Here is a 21896-nt window from a genome sequence, read left to right on the forward strand (position 1 = left end):
GACGCTTACACGAATGAGCAGAACTCATACCAATGGTGAAGAGAATCAACAAAACAGAAGGCAAACAAAACCCTCCCATTGTTTCAAGAGAGCCAACAGTCTTTACAAATCTCACCTGGGTTGTGGAATAAATACAAATTGTTATAACTCAAATTAACAGCAACTTTTGGCTCCCGATAAGTGGCTTTAAACCACAGCTCACAACCACTTCAATACTGTCTCTAAATCTTGTAAAGTTTAAATGCTATCTCTTGGTCTTTTTTTTCTCAGTGGTTGTTGTTTTTGACAAAGCATTGTGTGAAAACATCAACGAGTAGAACTCAGGTTGGCTCTGTGCGGTCAAGGTTGTTTAGAAAGCTCAGTGAGGAATATCGAGTGTGCCGTCGTTTTATTTCTCCAACTTCGCTGAAAGAGGATCGAACTCGGGTTGACCTCAGGTTGGCTCAGTTTTGGTCAGATAACTCAGTGAGGAATATTGTGTGTGTCTTGTACCACCGTTTCTTTGCATTGGCTGATACTGTTCATAATTTGAAAGTATGTATCAACGTGTTTATTAAGAACCAACGGAGAGAAACGGAGAGAGTTGAATTGGCCTGGCGATTGGTTAGGGGTACATTCAGAGGTAGAAACAGAACAGCAGAGTCGGTAGAAACAGAGCAGTGTCGGAGTCCATCACAGTATTTGCTGTTTCTGGGAGTAACCTTTACATCATCACGCCTTCACCACAAGTTAACACTAGGAACAAACTACTGTGCATAGGTTGCCCGTTTTTCTCATTTAACCCACTGAACAAAATCTTGCGAAACAATCTGACCAATCAGCAACTGACACTGGTTTTAACTGAGGGCAAAAAAAATACACCCATCGAAAGCATAAAAGGAATAGGCTGAATTAGATTAATCAGAAAAACGTTCTTTGCTGCACGGGATCAATGGAAGAGGGAGTGACAATAGACTCTAGTGTGATGCATGCTTTTGACAACCTTGGCTGAGCAATTTCGATTAATTTCCAACCAGTGAATATCTCAATGGAAAATATATGATAAATAATCACCAAGTCTTAAGTTCATTACATTGGCCTACTTTTCCCCTTGCCTATGGTATCTGTACTTAATTGTTTACGCCAAACAGTTTCAACAGCGCTACCGTGCTTTGAAAAACCTTGGTTGCTGAGCATTTTGGATTAATATCCAACCAGTAAATATCTCTAGTGATAAAATAAAATGGATAATGACTGAAGTCTTAAATTCAATTCATTTGCCTACTTTTTTCCTTGCACATGGTGTCCACATTTAATTGTTTACGTTTCCACGCTGCTACCATGTAAGTGTAGCAAACAGTAATCCTTAAATGGCTTTTGATAATAGCCTCTGAGGGTCAACAAGTTAAATAGAAAACAACCTTGTTCTGGGTTTTTTTTTTTTTGGGGGGGGTGTTTTTTTTTTGGGGGGGGGGGTGTTCGGGCTTAATTTGATTTTAACAAAGTTCTGTTCAATTCATTGGCCTCCTTTTCCCCTCGTGTATGGTGTCTGCGGTTAACTTCAAACCGTTTCCAAAGCGCTACCATGGTTTGGACAATCTTGGTCGCTGAATGATTTGGATTAATTTACAACCAGTAAATATCTCTATTGAAAAAATAAGATAAATAATCACCAAGTCTTAAACTCAATTCATTGGCCGACTTTTTCCTTTCTTTTTGTGTTGGCATTTAATTGTTTACATCAAACCGTTTCCACAACACTACCATGGAGGTGCAGCAAACAGTAACCCTTTATGGGGGGGGGGGGTCTTTGGGCTTAATTTAATTTGAATAAAGTTCTGTAAAGATCCAGTTTCAATTTTATTTTATAATTTAGGATCAGTTCTGGTTGTTGTTTTATCAAAACCCCGTGCCCCATATCCAGAACATCTTAAAGGATTTGGGTACCTTTTCAAAATGTCCACAGATTTACATTAAACTTACAGGGTTTGAAGATAATGATAGTGGAAAGCTTCCCTTCAAATATTACTAACTAAGGTTGTGTAGTTTTTGAGAAATGAGTAAAACAAGTCACAAAATAGTTTTGGTCTCATGAGACCAAAACTATTTTAGCATGTTAAATCCCCTTAACCAGTTATGATATTATACCAAAACCATAGCATAACTGAGACGAAAATTATTACTTTTACTCATTTCTCAAAAACTACAGCACCTAAGAAAGTAAAATTTCAAGGGAAGCTTTCTACTATCATAATCTTCAAACTGTGTAAGTTTAATGTAAATCTGTTGACAGTGTGTTTTTTGTTAGGAAAAAGTACATATACCCTTTAAAGATGGAAAATAACCAACTAAATTTGGGTCTCTACATTTTTTAACAGGTAATAGCATTCAATCAACACAGTCATGTTGACTGCAAAACAAGTTTTCACCCAATAACGCCATTTTGCAAATTTCGCACTGAAATTATGAAAAGTCAGTTATGAATGAAAACATCCCTGTACAATAATGTTCTATTACGACCTTGATGAAATATCGCCTTATCAATTTGAATTGTTATGTTATATTGTGTTACAAGCCTGACTGGTTGTGGTACATTGACACGCAAATGACATTGAAAGATGGTGCATTCTGTGTTTTGCAAGGGGTCATTATGTTTTTGTTCCTGTTGTTGATAACTTGTTTAATTACTTCTTACAGGAACACTGACGTCAATCACAATGTTTGCATCCAGTGTCTCACGTAATCTAGACCGGCTCACCCTGGATGAGGATCATATTGCACGACGAGAGAAGCAGAGACGTAGGGTACCAGACAGGATGACGGACGGGCTTCTTCAAGGCCTTAGCGGGTTTGGGATCAGCTTGCTAGGTAAGAACAATTTATTTACGAACGATTGGCATTCTATTCACAAGTGGAACAGTGCTGTTCTTGGAAAGCGAACACATTTTTTGATTTGCTTAGCTAATTTTTGTACTGAATCAGTACTTCGAGGTTAGACACTGGACAATGTTTTTCACAAGAATTCTATGAACTTGATATGTAATAGAATTTGTTTGGAATGACAGCTGGTTGTCCTGGACTGTGTGAGCATTTTGACACGTTGAAATGTTGTAAATCACCCATAAATGCTACATGCAAAAGCTTTGTATCTATCATAATGAATGACAGGTGAGGCATGTTCCACCAATTAAATGGCATAGGTCTGTGTGTTTGGATTTATTTTTTGATAAAAAGTTCTTGAAAATTTCAGATACTTTGATGAACATGTTTTTATGATGTCCTTAAAGTCAAACAAGTTACCCTTTTACATTAGCTCTGAATCTTCAAGAACCCTACGTAGGAAATTGTCCAACCTTTTGGTGGTACATGTATGGTACAGTAGGCCCACATAACAAATCTTATCACTGGACCAGGCATACCAAAATTTGGGTGCCGAGTTGCCTATTGTAATGTGAAGGTCTTTAAGGGGTTATGATTAAGTTTGATTTCAGTAACATAATGGTCAATTTTGCCTTTTGTTTTGTCATTTCTGAAACATTATTCCACCAATAGGAGCCATCGGGGGCATTGCTGACCAACCAATCAAAAGCTTCCATCAAGCACCAGCTGTCAGCTCACCCACTCAGAAGGCGACAGGTATCATACGAGGCGTCGGCAAGGGTCTGATGGGCGTGGTCATTAAGCCACTGGGCGGGGCAGCAGAGTTTGTCTCACAGACAGGACAAGGTAACTGGGGAAGATCCGTTACTTCCTGTCTAGGCCTGAAGTCTTTGATTGTTTGAGTGAGAAATTACCGCTTTCTCAAAAACTACATTACTCCAGAGGGAGTCGTTTCTCACAATTTTTACACTATCAACAGCTTGTTACCTTGTAATTTTTTATGCTAATATATAAAATACCAAATGACTGAATAAATAAATAAATTATCTTTCAGGTATTTTACACAGCGCTGGATTGGTTGAAACGCGTACTCCAAGGGGAGAGTGCGTAACACTACTGAGTGCAATGGCAGAAAACAGCAGACTCAAGTATACATGGTCAGTACTTTAATTTGGGATTCACGACAAAGATAATCTTTTTACTAGGGTGATGTTCAATCTTGACGCTAATGTCCCTAAGCAAGACACTTGACCATTACTGCCTTGTCCTTCAGATGGAACATAAAGCCGTTGGTCCTGTGTGTTGTGTAGTTGCTTGTAAAAGAACCCAGTGCACTTACATGTACATGTATCATTCAATTATATTTTGGGGGTCATTCGTTCAAGTCTCGCATCAGTAAATTCTTCTTAATTTCAAACCCAAACTTTTAAAAATTCTACCCAGTCAGTTTCCCTTGTGGTTTATTACTTGATTTCAAATTTTCTTAAAGGAAAATGTTGCAGCCTCTTCCGAACTCCGACATCCTGATCCACTGCAACATCACAACCATTACCTTCCACGGCTTGCAGCGCGGGGGGTGCCTACTCCTAACGCCGGAAGTCCTCTTTGTGGTCAGCTCCAGTGAGGATACCCAACAGCAAGTTTTCCCGATATTTGAACTGGAGTGCACCCCCGTGGCGGGAAGCATAGAGGGAGTGTGTGTTTTGGTGAAGAGCCCGATGTCACCATCAGTCCTGAAGGTATGTTTGCTATGAAGGATGGATTGATGTTGGTTTCAAAAAAATAGTGGGTTTTTTTACTCAACATTTGAAGGAGTTATCATGCCAGTGAAACAGAAATATTTGTTGCAGCGGAAAAGGGAAAAGTGGAAAAAAGTTTGGCAAATAAAAGAAGAGTGATAAGATATCATGACTGGTAAAAATTGTCTTTTCTGCTTCTCAAACCAATGAATCTCTTTATACCATGCTTGAGATGTGGCAGTGGGTATCACTCCCCCCCCCCCCCCCCCCCCCCAATGTATAGAATTTTGAAGTTGACTGACGTTAGTTGTGTGCTAGTTGTGTCAGAAAGGCACTCCTGTTTGGAGCTGGAGAGAATGTCTACTAGTCTGAGGTTCGGGGAAAGAGAATTCCAGAGAGATGGTCCAGCATATAAAAAAGAATGGTGAAAAAGAACTCTAGTCTTTCCTACAGTGAGGAAAGTATTAAAGGAACACGTTGCCTTGGATCGGAACAAGTTGGTCTATAAAAAGCATTTGTAACCGTTTGTTATAAAAATGCATTTGGTTGAAAAGATGTTTTAAAAGTAGAATACAATGATCCACACAAATTTGCCTCGAAATTGCGTGGTTATCCTTTTGCTTTGCGAACTAACATGGTCAGCCATTTATGAGAGTCAAAAATTTGATTTCCATAAATGGCCGACCGTGTTAGTCGACGAGGTAAAAGGAAAACCACGCAATTTCGAGGCATATTTGTGTGAATCATTGTATTCTACTTTTAAACCATCTTTCCAACCATATGCATTTTATAGCAAACGGTTACAATTCGCTCTTCAAAGACCGACTGCACCAGGTTTAATATAATTTTACTTGAGGATATTTCAAATGATTGTACTTTTTTTCTGATCATTTCAGAAAGAGGAGACAAGCAGTCGCGTCGCTGACTTCGTTGGGGCTATCGCCTCTAGACCATGTGACCCGCTAGACACTGACCCATTGGTCAGCTCTGACACCCAATCAGACGGCTCCTCTCTGCCAGGGGGACACACAGTGGATGACACAAGGGGTACCACAGCGTACCAATACTTCTTGCAGCAGGCCTGCTACAGGGAGACTTTCCTCAGTCTGTTCCAACAGGCGAAGAATAAGCTTCTCGGGAAGGGTTTCTGCTACGATGAGACGAATAATACGGGCTTCAGTCGCTTTAAGATGTGGCATACCAGCACTAAGATGCAACTTGAAGGCTTGTAGATAGAGGGACTCATTGGGTTTTAGTTGGAAGATACAACTTGAACAAATCGGGGCATCTTTTGAAATCGGGGCATCTTTTAATGTTGCCCTGTCAAAGACGAAGGCTTCTATCTTTAAACAAGGGACTTGAAAACATCAGTCTTTTTCAAAATCAGTGCTCTGGCTTTAAGATGTGGCATACCAGCACCAAGATGCAACTTGAAGGCTTGTAGATTAAAGGACTCATTGGGTTTTGTTGGAAGATTCAACTTGAACAAATCAGGGCATCTTTTGAAATCGGGGCATCTTTTAATGTTGCCCTGTCAAAGACGAAGGCTTCTATCTTTAAACAAGGGACTTGAAAACATCAGTCTTTTTCAAAATCATGGCTCTGGCTTAGACTCTGTCAGTTCTTTTAAAACATCAATTCTTGGTACAGAATTTCAAAGAGTTTCAAATATGTGAACGGAGCCAAAACAAAAGCCCAAGCAGAAGCCTTCGAAAGGGGCCGTCAAATAAAAACAAGTATGTCTTAAGTGATGTTAAAGCTTTACATGGCATAGATCTAAAGAAACAGTGTGTTAGTAAACTTGAGGGTACAACCAGATATAAAACTCTTTTGGGCGGAGTGTTAATTCTGAGAAGAACTGATGGGGTTTTGACATTTTTCCCTGTTAGTTATTTTTTAGTTGGGTTGTTTGGGAATCATCCCAATTTTTGTTTTGACTGAGTTTATAATTTCATTAATTTGGTTTATTTTGTTTTTCGTTCGGTGTTTGGAGTTTCCACAATTGTTTATTTTTTCAATTTAATGTTTGTTTTGACTGAGTTTATGATTTCATACGATTTGGTTAATTTTGTTTTTGTTTAAAGTTTATTTTGTGAATGGGATATTTTTGTGAAGGTGGAGGATTTCTTTTATTATTTATAACAGAGTCTTGCACTAGACATGCAATTTTGACTTTTGCACAAATTTTTGTGAAAATGCCAAGCATTAAAAAAAGAAGAATAAGGAAATAAGCTGATCACCTGGAAGTTTACAGTCACTAGCTCACATTGTTGTTACAAAGACACTTCAGAGGTGTGCAAGGAGCTAATTTGATTGTTACGGTTTTACTCGATCAAGATTATTTTATGTTCATTACAATATGGACAAATCTAGGGCTGCACTAACCTTAGCTTTGCACGGATGCACTATACATGTACGGTACGTCAAGCAACATCATCTGCTAAGAGTTGAGGCCTAGTATTAATTTTGAATGTGACTAAAGTTTCACTTATGTCAAGAAGTATGTTGGAATGCATGATAGTAATGAGCAGGGTTATAGTGGTCGCTGGAACCAAAAGCAAGTAAGAACTTATCTATATTTTGCTAATAAACATGGTTCTTATAGGAACTCAAGTCCCAGTTCCTGGAATTCTACACCTGGTTTAAATCATGATGATAAAGGCCCGGTCACACAGGCCCCGATAACGAGAACGATAAAATGCACGCCCTCGATTGGTTGAATGAGCGTGGGCGTTTCTGCATGGAGTATTTCAACCAATCGAGGGCGTGCATTTTTATCGTTCTCGTTATCGGGGCCTGTGTGACCGGGCCTTAACGAGCATGTTTATGGTATTAGGATTCATTTACAAGAACCCACTAAGACTAATGTATATGGGATTTATTAACATCACTGCCGCGGAGTTAACACTTGCGAGACTAAAGTATATTTTGCTGATATATCGCAGAAATCAACATGAAATTGATTGCAAAGCATGAATTTAAAGAACATCTATTTGGTTGCAAGAACTGTTTGAAAGCAAGAACTATTGTATATTTTGAAAGCATACAAAGTGCTTTAAGTAACTTGGGAATTGTATATAAATTATAAATAAGAAACAAAGTGATTCAGTTGTAGTAAAACGATGAAGAACAAGGATGTAATGCTAAAATCGAAAAAGTTTTCTGCGGATGTAATTTTCTGAGAAACCAGTTAGAGTAGAATTTGAAAATTTTCATTCATAGAAATGTCTTCCATTTGAGTAGAATTTGAAACTTTGCATTGTTGGAACACAATCATGTTAGCATGACGATAACACCATCACAAGAATCTCTAGGTAAGTTGTGTTTCTGTAAGGAACCAGAAGTTTGAAATTCAAGTTTCGATCAGCATGCTCCGATCATGTTCAGGAAATGCAAGTCTGTTTTCCTATTGTCACAATAAAGTTTGAGTAGTGCAATTATTTTAGAGTTTGATAACTAAAAGGCAACACCTTTATGTAATTGTAAATAACAACGATTAGAATTTTATAATTTATTACTATATATTTTTTTATTAGGTTAATTGATTCTTCCAAAGGACCATAGAAATAAGCAATTAGATTGGTTAGTTTTGTGGGATCTTCTCTTCATAATGATTTTTAACAATTATTTGACAATTTGATTGCATGGTTTGGTATTAAGCCACCAGAGGATTTGAATGCAATTTTGCTTCATGGCGATTATATTAAGAAGGAAGTTGACATAAATTAAAATTAGTTTGTGGAGGTTCTTTTCTGAATTTCACTCTCTGTTTTGTTTGATTTTATATTCCTTTTGATTTTTTCTCTTCCCTGTTTGCTGCTGCCACCTAGCATCTTAAGCCTGGTTCATACTTCCTGCAAATGCGATGCGAATTTTGACTTCACAAATTCAGTCGATATGTGCTCAACTCCTGCGAATAAGCCACTTCGGAATTCCAGCTGCGCATGTCTGTTAGTGCTGACAACGCATTTTGTCTATCTCACGTAACCTTTTGACAATACTCGCTGGTATTGTTAAAAAGGTTGTGGGAGATAGACAAAATGCGTTGTCAGCAGCAACAGACGTGCGCAGCTGGAGTTCCGAAGTGGCTTGTGGGAAATCAGCCATGTGATGTCAAAATTTGCTTCGCGTTCGCAGGAAGTATGAACCAGATTTGAGTCTTGGGGGTTAAGTAAGTGTCATGATTAACTTTAACTAGTACAAACCCTTTAAAATACAACTGTTTTCTTTAAAGGGTCTATATATGTACTTTTTGTAGGACAAAAAACACAATGTCTACAGATTTACACTAAACTTACACCGTTTGAAGATAATGATGGTAGAAAGCTTCCCTGAAAATATTAGTTGCTGAGGTGCTGTAGTTTTTGAGAAATGAGTAAAACAATGTCTTGGAAATAATTTTCGCCTCAGTGATCACGAGACAAAAATTATTTTCACATGTAAAAACGTATTTTTATGACATTGTTTTACTCATTTCTCAAAAACTACAGCACCTCAGCAACTAATATTTTAAGGTACGCTTTCTACTATCATTATCTTCAAACGGTGTAAGTTTAATGTAAATCTGTGGACATTGTGTTTTGTGTTACAAAAAGTACCCAAATCCTTTAAGAGACACAATTAACAAACCTCACAAACCATTTTGTTTACTTTTCACAGCCTCATTAGGCATTTATTCTCATCACTAAATCCACATATATCTTTTTCATACATATTTATATATAATATTTATTCAGTTTCCAACTGTTACATGGTTAGGGAATAATACCAATTGGGTTACTTGTTACCATAAGACAGACTTTTTGAAAGAAAAACCAACAAAGGAAGGAAGAACTTTGAGAGCTAGAACTAAAACCCATCACCTAAAGACAAAGGATTGGTAAATATTTTTCAATATCACCATTTAATGTTAAAGTGAAACTATACCGTTAGTTTTTGGAACCGTATAAATGTAGACAAATTCACTAAAGACCAACCTGTGAAAATTTCAAAAAGGTGGTAGCTGAACATCTGGAACGGTTGTGTCAACGCAGGGAGGAAAAATCTGCAATTGGAATACACAATCTGAGAAACCTTTCATGCAGAAAAAGCTTCTCAGATTGCAATGTTTGTAAACCCCTCTCTCTTAAACTGTATTCCTCACACAAGGAAATGGTTTCTCAACATGTTATACGTTATCAACAGCTGTAGTGCTTCTTATCAAGTAAGTTTTGATGGTCGTTAATTTTTTGGGTACCAAAGGTATAGTCGATGTGACCTGTGACATCACAGGTTTAAAAAAGAGCCACAAAGCCTGGACTTCCTGCAGGCACGATTTGTACACAGCCTAATGGAAGAAATCCTAAACTCTTATATTTTATGGAGAATGCACTGTCTAATCCTTATCAACTTTTGATACGATGTCCAACTTGTCCAGCTCTTACTTTCATAACTCTTGGATTTATGTGGAAATGATGACACAAAATGTCAACTTTCCCATATGACCAGTGCAGTATCTTGCTAGCCAGACCACCCAAAGAATACACAAGGTCACACTTATTGTAAACAAAGTTCACATGGTCTATACCATCCTTACCTATCCTCAAGACTGTCCAAAGTTGAAAAAAATTATATTTGAAGACCTTCAAAACACAATGATTTACTCTAACTGTAAAATTTAAAAGAACATAGACCCCAAATAAATAAAACAAAGATAGAAGATACAATCTTGCATCTGACAAGTACACAAATAGTCACAGATGAAATAATGCATTGAACAATTTGGGCTAAAGCTTTTTGGAAGTATTATTCCGTTTCCAGTTATGTAGTGAAAATTGAAGAATTTTTGTTCTTCAAAAATGTACAAATTAATCATAATCAACCATTTGAAACAATTCCAATGCTTTGGTTGTGTATTTAACTAACTGTTTACATGTAAATGTGTGTACTGCATATAGACATTCACCACATGAAACCATCATTGCATATTATTTTTGTCTATCATCTAATTGAATGGTCAGACAGTAGGAGGGTTGACATGGGTTTGTCAGGAACAATACTTTTAGAGTTCATTTTAGCACAAAGTTTTACATGGAATGATTTGATAAAACAGACAAGATATGAAAGGACACAAAATCTAAAAGGGAATGAAAGTTTACACCATGCTGCCAACACTTCCAGCAAAAATATTTGAAGGTAAGTTTTCCATGACCATTGTTATACATGTGTAGGCCTACCATGTAAGTAAAGTGTAAAACTATTAACATTGATATCAATCTCATGTGAAGTTGTACAATCATTGCAGCACTAGTTTCTTTGCAAAGTTAACAATGGGTGCGTTTGATTGGCGTCCCGGGTCGACCCCAGTCTGCCCACGGTACGTTCAAATAGCTCTGACGTCATTCCAGGGGCTTACCCGGGTCAGCCCCAAGTGCCCTGCTTGTGGAACGGGTCACCTTGGAGCTGGCCTGAGGTGAATGATGTCGCCACCAGAGGGTGAGTGATTGTTCGATTAGCTCTTGTCAGGGGGCTCACCCGTGTGAAGCACCGCCGGGTTGACACAGGGAAGCTGATCAAACGCACCCTTTATTCGAGGGAAAACTTTACAGATCAAACTGGCACAAAATTGAGGATCTACACAGCACATTGTTGTCCTTGGAAAACTAAAAGAAGAAGATTTTTTACTGCATAAATTTGTCGGAACTTCATGTACAACAATAATGTTTATTATTTAAAATGTTGCAGGATATCATACACATGTTATTGTGCAAGATACAATCTTGTTGGAAACGAGGGTAAATGATTCTCTGGAGTAGAACAACTGGACCCCTCTCAGAAACACATCAAGATGACTACAAAGACTCGTACGAAACCAAGAGCCAAACCAGGACCAAGCTATGGTTATATAGCCTCCACCAACACGCCCTGCCAGCGTGGTGTGAGTGGGCTTCTACCTATGGTTAAGTCGGGTCTATATCCCTGCACCAGACCCATCCAGCACTTGTTACCTTTGGTTGGTGACAAGGGTAATTAATTCTATGGAGTGGAAGGGAGCAACTGGACCCCTCTCAGAAACACACCAAGATGACTACAAAGGCTCATACGAAATCGAGAGCCAACCAGGACCAAGCTATGGTTATATAGACCTTTACTATGGTGCGGCCATCTTGATTTCACTCCATTCCAACTCATTGTAACCAAACTGAGGCTGGTAAAATAATAGTCTGGTGCCATGTTTGCGCAGTGAATGTTAGCACTCATTACTGTTTATGGAAACATGGAACATGACCAAGATGGTGACATCATGATAAAGGTCTAGCCTCCACCAACGAGCCCTGCCAGCGTGAAGCTTCTACCTTCACGACAATCTTCTAGCACCAAGTCACTTGCTTGTAGAGGTCTTTGGTGAGTACTTTTCCATGAGTACGGGTATTGAGTGAGAGTACAAGACAAATGTTTCTTGAGGAATAACCTCAATCACAAGACATTTTGGAGCTGTGAGAACACAAGCATGAGTATTGAACCTCTGTTTGGTTGTTGGTTGTTTTCAAAGTACGACCTTACGCCCTGCAACTTTTTGGGTGTTTTGTGCAAGATTTAAGGTTCTTGCAACAAGCCATTTGGTTGTATGTGTTGTACAAGATACACAAACGCAAAAATGTCTTATCTCCTAAATAGCACTTATGTTTCACACGAGCTTGAGATTGTAAAAATGTCATATCTAGCTTAAAATTGACTGAAACAAGGATGTACTGAAGTATTGCGTTTTGTGCACAGAGTATTTTATGCAAGATACAACATTTTAGCAAAATGGAGATATGATGTTTTTGCACAGATGTGATGATATACCCTTCTTGCACTGGGTCGTAAAAAACACTGGTTGTATAAATATCAAACGAGATGTGACCTTTTAACAAAACAGAGTTACCACCTGCACCGAACCAACAATTATGTAAAATTCCTCATCTTTTCTAGTCGCCCTAAAACTGGACCTTCAAGTACTGTCTCGTTTTATCAAAATAAGGTAATACTTCATTAATACTAATAATTTTACTAATTTCGCCGAAATCCCTAACGCATATATAATTCCATGTTCTAGTTTGTTTCTGTTTGGCAGCACCATTGGTTGTCATGGTTACACTTCTTGCATCATTTGTCTCCCTAGATATTCCCTGCAAAGAAAAAAATAGAGAAAGAAAAAAAAAAGAGAAAGAAGAAACAAATATAAAAGCAGCAAACGATACACAATGCACATGCACGGGGAGGGTGGGGTGGGGAGGGGGTAAGGAAGGGGGGCGCTAAACTGAAACAATCTGAATTAAGGGATTGACAATGAACAAGGATGCGTCAAATAAGACGTTAACTCTTTCACGTGCGGACCGGTAGCTAGCGACCGGTTTAAATGCTTTCAGAAAAAAAAATTGTAAATCGAAAAATCAAGATCGCACGGCCAGACAACTTTCAGAATGGGAAAGGCCCGGTCCCACTGCAGCGATAACGATAACGATAACACTAACGATAACGACGCCAAGAGAACGCATTCTATTGGTTGAATGAGTGGCACGTATTCTGCGTGGAGCAATTCGACCAATAGAACGCGTTCTCTTTGCGTCATGATCGTTATCGTTCTCGTTATCGCTGCAGTGGGACCGGACCTTTAAGGGTGCTATTGTGACCTGTTTTGGGGGAGTCGTCATTTGCAAAAGAAATTAGTACAAAATGAATGCGTACATATGATCAATTTATCACTATAATGAATGATGCATGAAAGGGTGAATACTGTTTGGTACTACCCAAAAACTGTTCACATGTGCACAAATCCAGCTTGCTGTTTTTTAGCAAAATGTCACCATGAAATAAGTTGTGTGTAATTTTCAAATATCCAAAACACACTTGATATTAAATCACTCAGCTAAGAGCACGATTTGTGATAACAGTTTTACTTTCTATTTCGAACTAGCTTGATTTGACTTTGAACGCTCGTTTAACAAAAAAGCGAAGCATAGGTCGAATTTCAGCTGCAAGTTTTTTGGAAGCATTTTTTTTATAAAGTAACATGACCAGGGAAGTGGATAATTTAACTAAAATATGCGACGGCAAGGCATGGATAACAAATGCAACAAAAACAAAAGTTTCAGTATTTGGAAGATTCACTGAAATTGAAAATCTATACACATTTCGATTGCACAAACAAGAACCCTCAGTATGCTTGTGTATTGTAAGGTTCCATGCACATTGACCAACCTTGCATACCTCATTATTTCAGAGTATGCAGACAGATTATTAACACATTCTTCTTTGAGGGGGGCAAGGCCATTTTTGTTTTATGACACATCCACTGAGAGGGGCACCAACTTCAAGGACAAGACCCTAGGCACATGGTCTCCATGGAATTACAGTGCAGGGAACGCGTTTTCAAGCGTGGTGCCACGGCAGCCTAACATCAGCCTGTATTTCTACCACCATGCGCCATTCAATAGACAGTGGCTTTGTTGGTGTTTATACCCATTCAAATGTCAAGTAATATCAAAAGTTGTGATTCTGATTATCAATAGACATTTATCATGCTAGGGCCATCTACAACATATTTCCAAAATGCTATAATTCTGGAAGTTAAATTGTGGGAAATACGCCATTCAAAGGTAAGAAAAGGACGAACTTAACTTTGTCCTTTTGTACAGGTACACAAATTTTGCCACACACTTTTACTATTTTGTTCTAATAATTTAACTTTAATCATGAGTTATTAATTTTTTCACAAACATATAGGCACATGGCTTTTCTTTCATCAATTTACTACCAATTCACGGATGTCAGTGATAGTTATGCAAGTGTCACGATTATGCAAGTGTATTATTTATTCATTAAACATGATTGATGGTTAACCTATGGGATGTACAAATGATTAAGCTTATGAATATTCATTCACTCACAAGTTCAGACATTGGCTTATTTTGCTAATTCAAATTGCACCCTCATGAATATGTATTTTTTTTTCATCAGCACTGACATCTCATTATTATTCATGAATTACTGATTATGTATTCATTCATAAGGTTGAACACTGACACCGCATGAATATTCAAACCACAACCTCATGAATATGTATTTATTCATCAGGTTGTACAGTGATAGGCAAACCTATTGGAGCATACCAGTTGTGGACCATGAGTTTCTGTACAGCCAGGAGTGCCTCGTAGCGGACGTTGGGATCCTCGTGGGTCATGTACGACATCACTAGGTGCTTGCAACCCAGCTGCTCAACGACGCTGAAAAACCAACAACAACAACAAAAAGGTATCAGTGCACAGCCACAAACATGGCACACTTTTGGTTGCAGAGACACCACATGAACAACGAATAAATATTGAGCAACTCTTTGCAGATCTTGTTTTTTAACAAACTCAAACACTTTTTGTTTATCATTGACACAGTGATGGTTGATTGATACTTAGTAATATTGAGATAACTACTAAATCAGTGGTTTTTAAAATGTTGTTCATAAAATTGGCACAAACAAAATGTTCACCCATAATTGTGGCTGTGCACTTTATAAGGCTGTTAAGCACAAATAATATATGCTTAGGGCAGACAAATCTTGCTTTGCAGAAACAGATTATGGATATTGCTTGCTTGCGACTGGTTCCTTGCTGAATTTTTGCTTAGCAGAAAGATTTAGCTTCACCCTTTCTGATCAAGAGTATAACTGAAATCGGCAAAACTGTACTCACTTTTTGCCCCTTGGGTAGTGTCTGACATATTCACCAATGTCATGAGCGCTAACACATAGTACCAGTGGGTCTTTGGAGGTCTCAAGAAGTCTGGTCAAGATCCTAAAACATAAAAAGAACTGTTTGCGTCAAAATATTCCCCAAATACATAAAAGGACTTTGGGCGAGTCATGAAATTCTAATAATATAGAAGAGCCAGGGCTCGAACTTGGGTTGAAAATCCAACAGCTTTGTAGCAACTAATAGATTCGTAGTTTGTTTTCACCGTTACACTGTTGTGGATTAAGCACTGTATACCGAGTACTTTCCAGAGTTATTTGGGGAAAAAACACAGGCAAATCACTTTGGTGGGATTCGAACCCACGAACTTTACATTAGTCTTACAGCTAGACCATCGAGCTAGCCCGGTGGCTATTGGCAGTTGGAATCCTATGTGTAAGCAGCGTGTACGTCAAAGATTTAACAGATAATACTTTAGCGTCGAGGATAAAAAATATAATTGTTTTTTTTTACCTTACACTATTTAAAACAGATTTTGAATGGGTTTACTTACTTCAATAATTCATAGCTCTTCTCATTCAGCCTCATGGCGTTTTCCCGCCAGAATTTCTCACTTTTGTGCACGGGGCTCCACTCCAGACGACCCGACTTGACCTCCGATGAATATTCATCAAAGGAGCTTTAAATAAACCATGACATCATGAATAGTTAATTAAAAATGATGTTCTTTTCCTTCCAGCTGCGAATGTGGAATAAATATCAACAGATGGATCCCATTATTTAAAGGGGCAACTAGTCGAGTTCGCCAGGCTGTCATACAGGTAGGTCCTCAGAAAGAAAGTTAAACTCTTTTAGTCTTGCCCTTTAACCATGCTCTTATAATTTAAAGAGGCAACCCATCTGAAGTCCACTTTACCATGTTCTCCCTCTGGCGATTGCTTTACTTCTTTCAAGGAAATTTTAAAGTACTTGTAAGGAGATTTTGATAAAAAAATCCTGAAAAATCGCATCCCTGTGTTGCCAACTAATTCACTTCTTACCCTTAAGGGAGCAATCTCTTTTAAACACAAACTTTAAAGGAGCAACCCACCTCAAGTCCACCATACTTTTCTGTAGGTTCTCAGTGAGGAACTCGATGTCTTCCGTGATGTCTGGGTCCTCAATCTTCTGACCTAGGAGGACCTCTAGTTGCTTTAAGACCTTGCACTGGATCATAGCCAGGGCGTTCTCTTGGACAACCTCCCTCTCCTCCGGCTTCTCAATCATATTCTGGAACATATAGGTTTTTAGGCATTGCATTGTGAGGTATCGATTTACATTCAGTTTACGGTAGCACCATTGCGCAAGCGTTAACGCTGAATGAAGTGTATGCTGGTCAAGCTAGACCTTATTCCAAGCCTAACGCACTCATACCAAGTATTTGCGATGAGGTCTAATGTGTAAACATGTTTTATCTACTTTGCTGTGTATAATTTGTTTTCTTTTAGAACTTGTCCAGGCCTCGAATTTGAGAGAAAAATATGCAGGGCTTGCAGCTCAAAATGCGACTAGAAATTGTGCGCAAGACCAGAATCAAAACGAGAAAAACTTCCCGAGTCCTTACATGGCCACAGTTTAACATAAATGTTTTTATTTGACCATTAAAAGACAGCTTGACCTCTCCTGTCTTCAGTTTACTGGCCTGAAACTCTGGCCTCTAGCCTGCGGTCCAGTGTAAAATTTGAGCCATGTTATGGAATGGTGATTATTTGTCTTGTTCTACTTACCCTGTAGACCAGCAAGATGATTCTTGTGACTTTTTCTTTGACTGACTCACTCAGGATATCGGCAAGAACAGGAATGATGCTGTATCTGATCAACAAACAAACAAACAAACAACGCTCAATGTGAGTCAACTTGTTCTTAAACTCACTCACTCACTTTGAGTCAACCTCACTCACTTTGAGTCAACCTCACTCACTTTGAGTCAACCTCACTCACTTTGAGTCACCCAAACTCCATCAGTCACTGTGAGTCAACCCAAGTTACAATTCCAAATTACAATTGTGAGTCAACCAGACTTAAAAACCTCTCATGAACAAGACAGACAAGCTTCTGAGTATTATTGATTTATTTCATAAGCAAGAATTGCATAACTCTGTTTTTTGATGCAATTGAACTGTATATAAATGCATATCAAAGAACCCAATACAGAAGGGAGTTTGCGGTTTTAACAGGACAAAACTACTGGTTGGCAGGTCATGGAAACCAAAATGCTTTTAAATGACTTACTTATTGAGTTGTGCACAGAGTTGTGGATTGTATGTCAGCATCCAGATGCAGAATGTCAGCTGGTATTGGATCTGGAAACTGACCTTACCGGCCAATACTGTAAGGATCCTAGATGAGAAGAAAACAAGATTTATATAAATAATGACAATTGTAATGACACGATATCGTCTTCTTGACTTTCTGCCATTTTTAAAGTTGTATGAAACCTCAACAAATATATGTATGTCATCTGTTGCTAATGTTGGCACTTGTTGCCAGTCAAGGTTAGAGCCAGGATTGGGTAAAAGGGTGTCCAAATGTCGTCCACTATGACAATTTAAAACAGGGTGTCCAACAGATACCCAGAAACCACTCTGGCTGACATTATTTTGCTAGTGTTTGCCATCATTACTTGTTCCACCAGATATTGTTTGCAAATGGATCACACTCAAGGGTTGATTATGACCAAACACAGCCAAAGGTTGACTAGATTGGGCCCCCGTCTTTATCCGCAATGATCCAGTGATTCCATTGGGTACAATGATATTGGATAATTAATTTTTGGATAAACGTGCACAGTGACATGAGCTTTCCATAGATGCCCAAACAGTAGAGTCCGCCATAGAATTTGACTGCATATGAACACGCCGGTTTGGAGGCAGGTCTCTGACGTTATTCACGAGCCTCGAAATGTGACGTCAGATGTTCAGGCTAAAGGCTGACCGACTTAAACCAAACTCCATCTTACGTGCTGACTCCCTCGTTCTCCATGAAGGCGACCCGGTACACGTCCAGTCTGAGCATCTGCTGCAGGCTCTCCACCACGGTCTGCGTGTAGCCGTTCAGAGTCATGGTCAGCTGATGCTTGATCCAATTGAAGAAGCATTTCAGATCGTTGGCATTCATCTTGTCCCGGCTGAAGCAGGCGAGCTTGGTGATGATCCGGCACGCCTGTCAGGAAAATTTGAAGCAGAAATCAGAATTGGAGTAAATGGAATGTTATGGAAGAACGTGAGTAGTTTTAATTTTTGTATTATTTTTTGGTTTTTTGTTTTTTGTTTGTTTGTTTGTTTGGTTTTTTGTTTTGTTTTTATTGTCTGTTTGTTGAGATGATCTTCCCATCAAGGGAAGTCAGCAAAATTTTTGTATTATTTTTTGGTTTTTTTGTTTTTTGTTTGTTTGTTTGTTTGGTTTTTTGTTTTGTTTTTATTGTCTGTTTGTTGAGATGATCTTCCCATCAAGGGAAGTCAGCAAACTCCTACAAGGGGATATAAATACCGAGCTCAGCTGGCAACAGCCAATCTCTCTCATACAAACATTGGTTTAACGTCTATAGTTATGAATAGCACCAATCAAGTTATCCTGATTCGGTAACTAGACGACAATACTTGGTCTAGTCGTTGTGAAATCAGTGGTTAGCTCTGTATGATTCGAACCCACAACCATGCGAGTGCAAGTCATGCAATAGACCTTGAATAAAAACCTTGAATTGTAGGTATGTTGGAACTCTTGCTTTGTTTTACATAAATGTTCAACCAGTCTATACATAGTTTATATAGAAATAGTACTTGGAGGGTTGAAAACGAAAAAGGATTATAGAACAAAGTAGAGCACTCTGTCCAGTGGATGATATTGAATGGTCGGACAGTAGGAGGGTTGGAAACCAAAAAAAATACAAATATAGTGGAGTACTCTGCCATTTATTTAGTACCTGATTGACAGTGAAGGAATCCTCCCGATTCAGCATGTTCAGAAATGGAGTCCATGGTGCCGTCTTTGTCTTCTTGCCATGCTCCACAAAAATACTGACTCGCTCGGGCTTCTCCTACAAGACAGTCACATCAAATCATTTTCTTGTAAAGCATCGAGTTGGAAAGTCACATTACTACATTTTCCTTAACTTCAAGATAAAGCACTAAGTTTATCCCTTTGCATAATGTGAATTTGGGGAACAGAAAGACACCTTTTAATTTGTTTGTACCCTTACACTGATTGTTCTAAGAACTGTGTTAAGTACTTTCCCAAGCTCTGTGAAAAAAAAAACCCACAGGCAAATCACTCGAGTGGGATTAATAATAATAGATGTTATTTTTGCATCGGGATAAAGAATATATTTTGTTTTTACCCTAACTCAGGTGTGTTAAGCACTGTATACTCAGTACTTTCGATCCAGACTTGTGTAAACTTTTTTAAAGACACATTGTTTTTGTTCGTGTTGGTCATTCCATTTCCAACGCTTTGCTTACACTTTTAGTGGAAGATTATTGCCCACAGAGAGAAAAATCCAAGATTGGTTGACAAACAGGGGGGAGAGGGGCATAAGGCATTAGGTGTTTTTAGTATACCTTGAGCATACTGTCAATCATGGTTAGAATATACCGCACTGTAGATTCCTTAGCAATGCGTCCCGTCAGTCTGATGAACACCTTAGCGCACTGAGGTCCTAGGTTGTGAATCAGCTGATCGCGTCTCTCCCCATTCGCATTGTCGTAGTCTCGGATAAATGAGAAATCCTCTTGTGAAATCATCTGCCCCCTGATGAAGATAAACAAAAGTTATTTCTACAAATGAAGCATTTTTTTACTGATGGATGTTTTAAGTTGGCTAACTTAAATTTAGTTGAAAGCTTTCTTTTTTAGGCCTATTATTATAGAAAAAAATTATTGTTTTAAATCAATGGAGTTAAAAGTCTACAGCAGTACAGCTCAGTAGCCCTAATTTTAGCGCTACCCGGCAATCGGCTGAAATTCATTTGATTTATTTATTTAAAATGATTGCAAAAATTGGTGAAAATATTGAATTTATTCTTGAGAATAGTTTGAAACAAAATTAGTTACAATAATTAATCATAATCATCCATGCCATAAGTTTTATGATCAGACATGTTACTTTTTTGTAATTATGTCGTCTAGCTCTAGCGTCAGGAGGAGGGTTACGTTTTTGCAACTAGCGTAGAGGTTGACTGTAGTCTTGGATATTGATTGCCTAGATGTTTTGGGGCATATCAGTTCAATAATAATTGAAAATATAGCCGCTAGTATACAAATGGTCCTTGTTAGTTCCGATATTGTAACAAATATGTTCATGAATCATGTTGAATGAAGTTTAAAAGTTGCTTTGATTCATTGAATAATATTAAATAATATGCTGATCATCATCATAACTAGCACTGTCTTGCTTGTCCACACTCCACAGACGATTTTATGGGTCGTGGGATTTTTTACGAAATAGATGCAATGCAAGAAAAATACTCACTTTACATAGGATTGCCATGGCACTCGGTGATTTCTCACATCATTTGCTTCTTTCTCGAACAGGTTTAAGGGCGGTAAATTGTCCGGTCCAGTCACAGCATCTGAATTTTCGGCTTCAAATCCACTCTCCATGCTTTCCACAAAACTGGTCATTTCAACAGTTCGATCCAGGCTCTTAAAATTTAAGAAAGAAATCAGTTATCCGCCTTCTTGTTTTGGATCTGGATCGGATACACAACTAAATATCATATCTACCATATCATGTGATGTGTGTGAATGAATTAATCACCAGAAAAGTGTAACGGTGCCCTCTGTTGGTGGGTTTACAAATGACAGTTTTTCCTTCCGTATTAAACTTGTGACAGTCACTCAATAAAAACCTTGGGGTTTTTACTACATACAGTTTAGCAATTATTCTAAAATCCACAAATACACAACTTCAGTTTGGATTGAAAACAATAAAGTTGTCATCAAAAATAATGATTTGTTTATAGTCTCTCAAAAGAGTTAAAAGTAAGCGAAGACAATAATGAATATCACAGCCTAATGTCAATTGCGTGGTGGCCAGTTTATTACACACAAAAAATAGTACAGTGGTGCCCAAATTAGAGATCTCATTTAACGTATAAACAGAGTGGATACCATACTTAAAAAAATATTGCTAAAAATTATAACAAATTACATAACGTCATAATATTGCTGCGTGAACTTTTATTTTCGATGGCCAGCTGAGTTATATTTAATGAAACAAGTTAATAAGTTCAAAGTGTAAGTAGTAACAAGGAAATGTGTAAAACACAGACAATGTCTACTGCAGGATCACAAGAGACTTTTGAGGCGACGGAACCAAGCTCCTTCTTTTCCCCGTTTTCCCTGATATCTTTTCTGATCGAACTCACCGTTCTGTTCAAGCGGGTGCTCCTCTCCGTACTCGCTGCGTGTTTCCGGTTCATCTTCCCCCGGGCACGGAAGAATATTGCTGGCTGCAATGTTCTTGTCACAGGTAAAGTATTTTTGCTGTCATTGGAAACTGGTAGAGATCAAAATGTTGAGTCATTTCCTGATATAAATATAACAAGCTGGCC

The 21896-nt window shown here is 38.3% G+C and overlaps 2 protein-coding genes across 3 annotated transcripts in view; one reads left to right on the forward strand and one right to left on the reverse strand.

Annotated features, from left to right (window-relative positions):
- LOC117300658 (vacuolar protein sorting-associated protein 13B-like) overlaps positions 1–7276 on the forward strand; it is a 58659-nt gene extending 51383 nt beyond the window's left edge. Inside the window, 5 exon segments of the mRNA XM_033784354.1 lie at positions 2677–2847; positions 3532–3705; positions 3914–4016; positions 4349–4598; positions 5495–7276. Coding sequence (XP_033640245.1) covers positions 2677–2847; positions 3532–3705; positions 3914–4016; positions 4349–4598; positions 5495–5830 — 1034 coding nt within the window. The 3' untranslated portion in view covers positions 5831–7276.
- Positions 7277–9918: 2642 nt separating this feature from the next.
- Positions 9919–21810, reverse strand: LOC117300603 (V-type proton ATPase subunit H-like). Of its 2 annotated transcripts, XM_033784264.1 has the most exons (12): positions 21711–21810; positions 20813–20985; positions 19903–20092; positions 19269–19382; positions 18306–18508; positions 17579–17686; positions 17074–17158; positions 16398–16576; positions 15861–15986; positions 15308–15409; positions 14732–14845; positions 9919–12748 (listed from the first exon to the last, which is right to left on the reverse strand). In XM_033784264.1, the coding sequence occupies exons 1-12, from the start codon at positions 21762–21764 to the stop codon at positions 12712–12714; spliced, it is 1485 nt and encodes a 494-aa protein (XP_033640155.1). In that variant the 5' UTR covers positions 21765–21810; the 3' UTR covers positions 9919–12711. The 2 variants fall into 2 exon arrangements, with proteins under 2 accessions (XP_033640155.1, XP_033640154.1); XM_033784263.1 differs by lacking the exon at positions 9919–12748 and having other exon boundaries at positions 13175–14845.
- Positions 21811–21896: the final 86 nt, after the last annotated feature.

The sequence above is a fragment of the Asterias rubens genome, chromosome 16 (assembly GCF_902459465.1).
Source record: "Asterias rubens chromosome 16, eAstRub1.3, whole genome shotgun sequence".
In the NCBI taxonomy this organism is placed as follows: Eukaryota; Metazoa; Echinodermata; class Asteroidea; order Forcipulatida; family Asteriidae; genus Asterias; species Asterias rubens.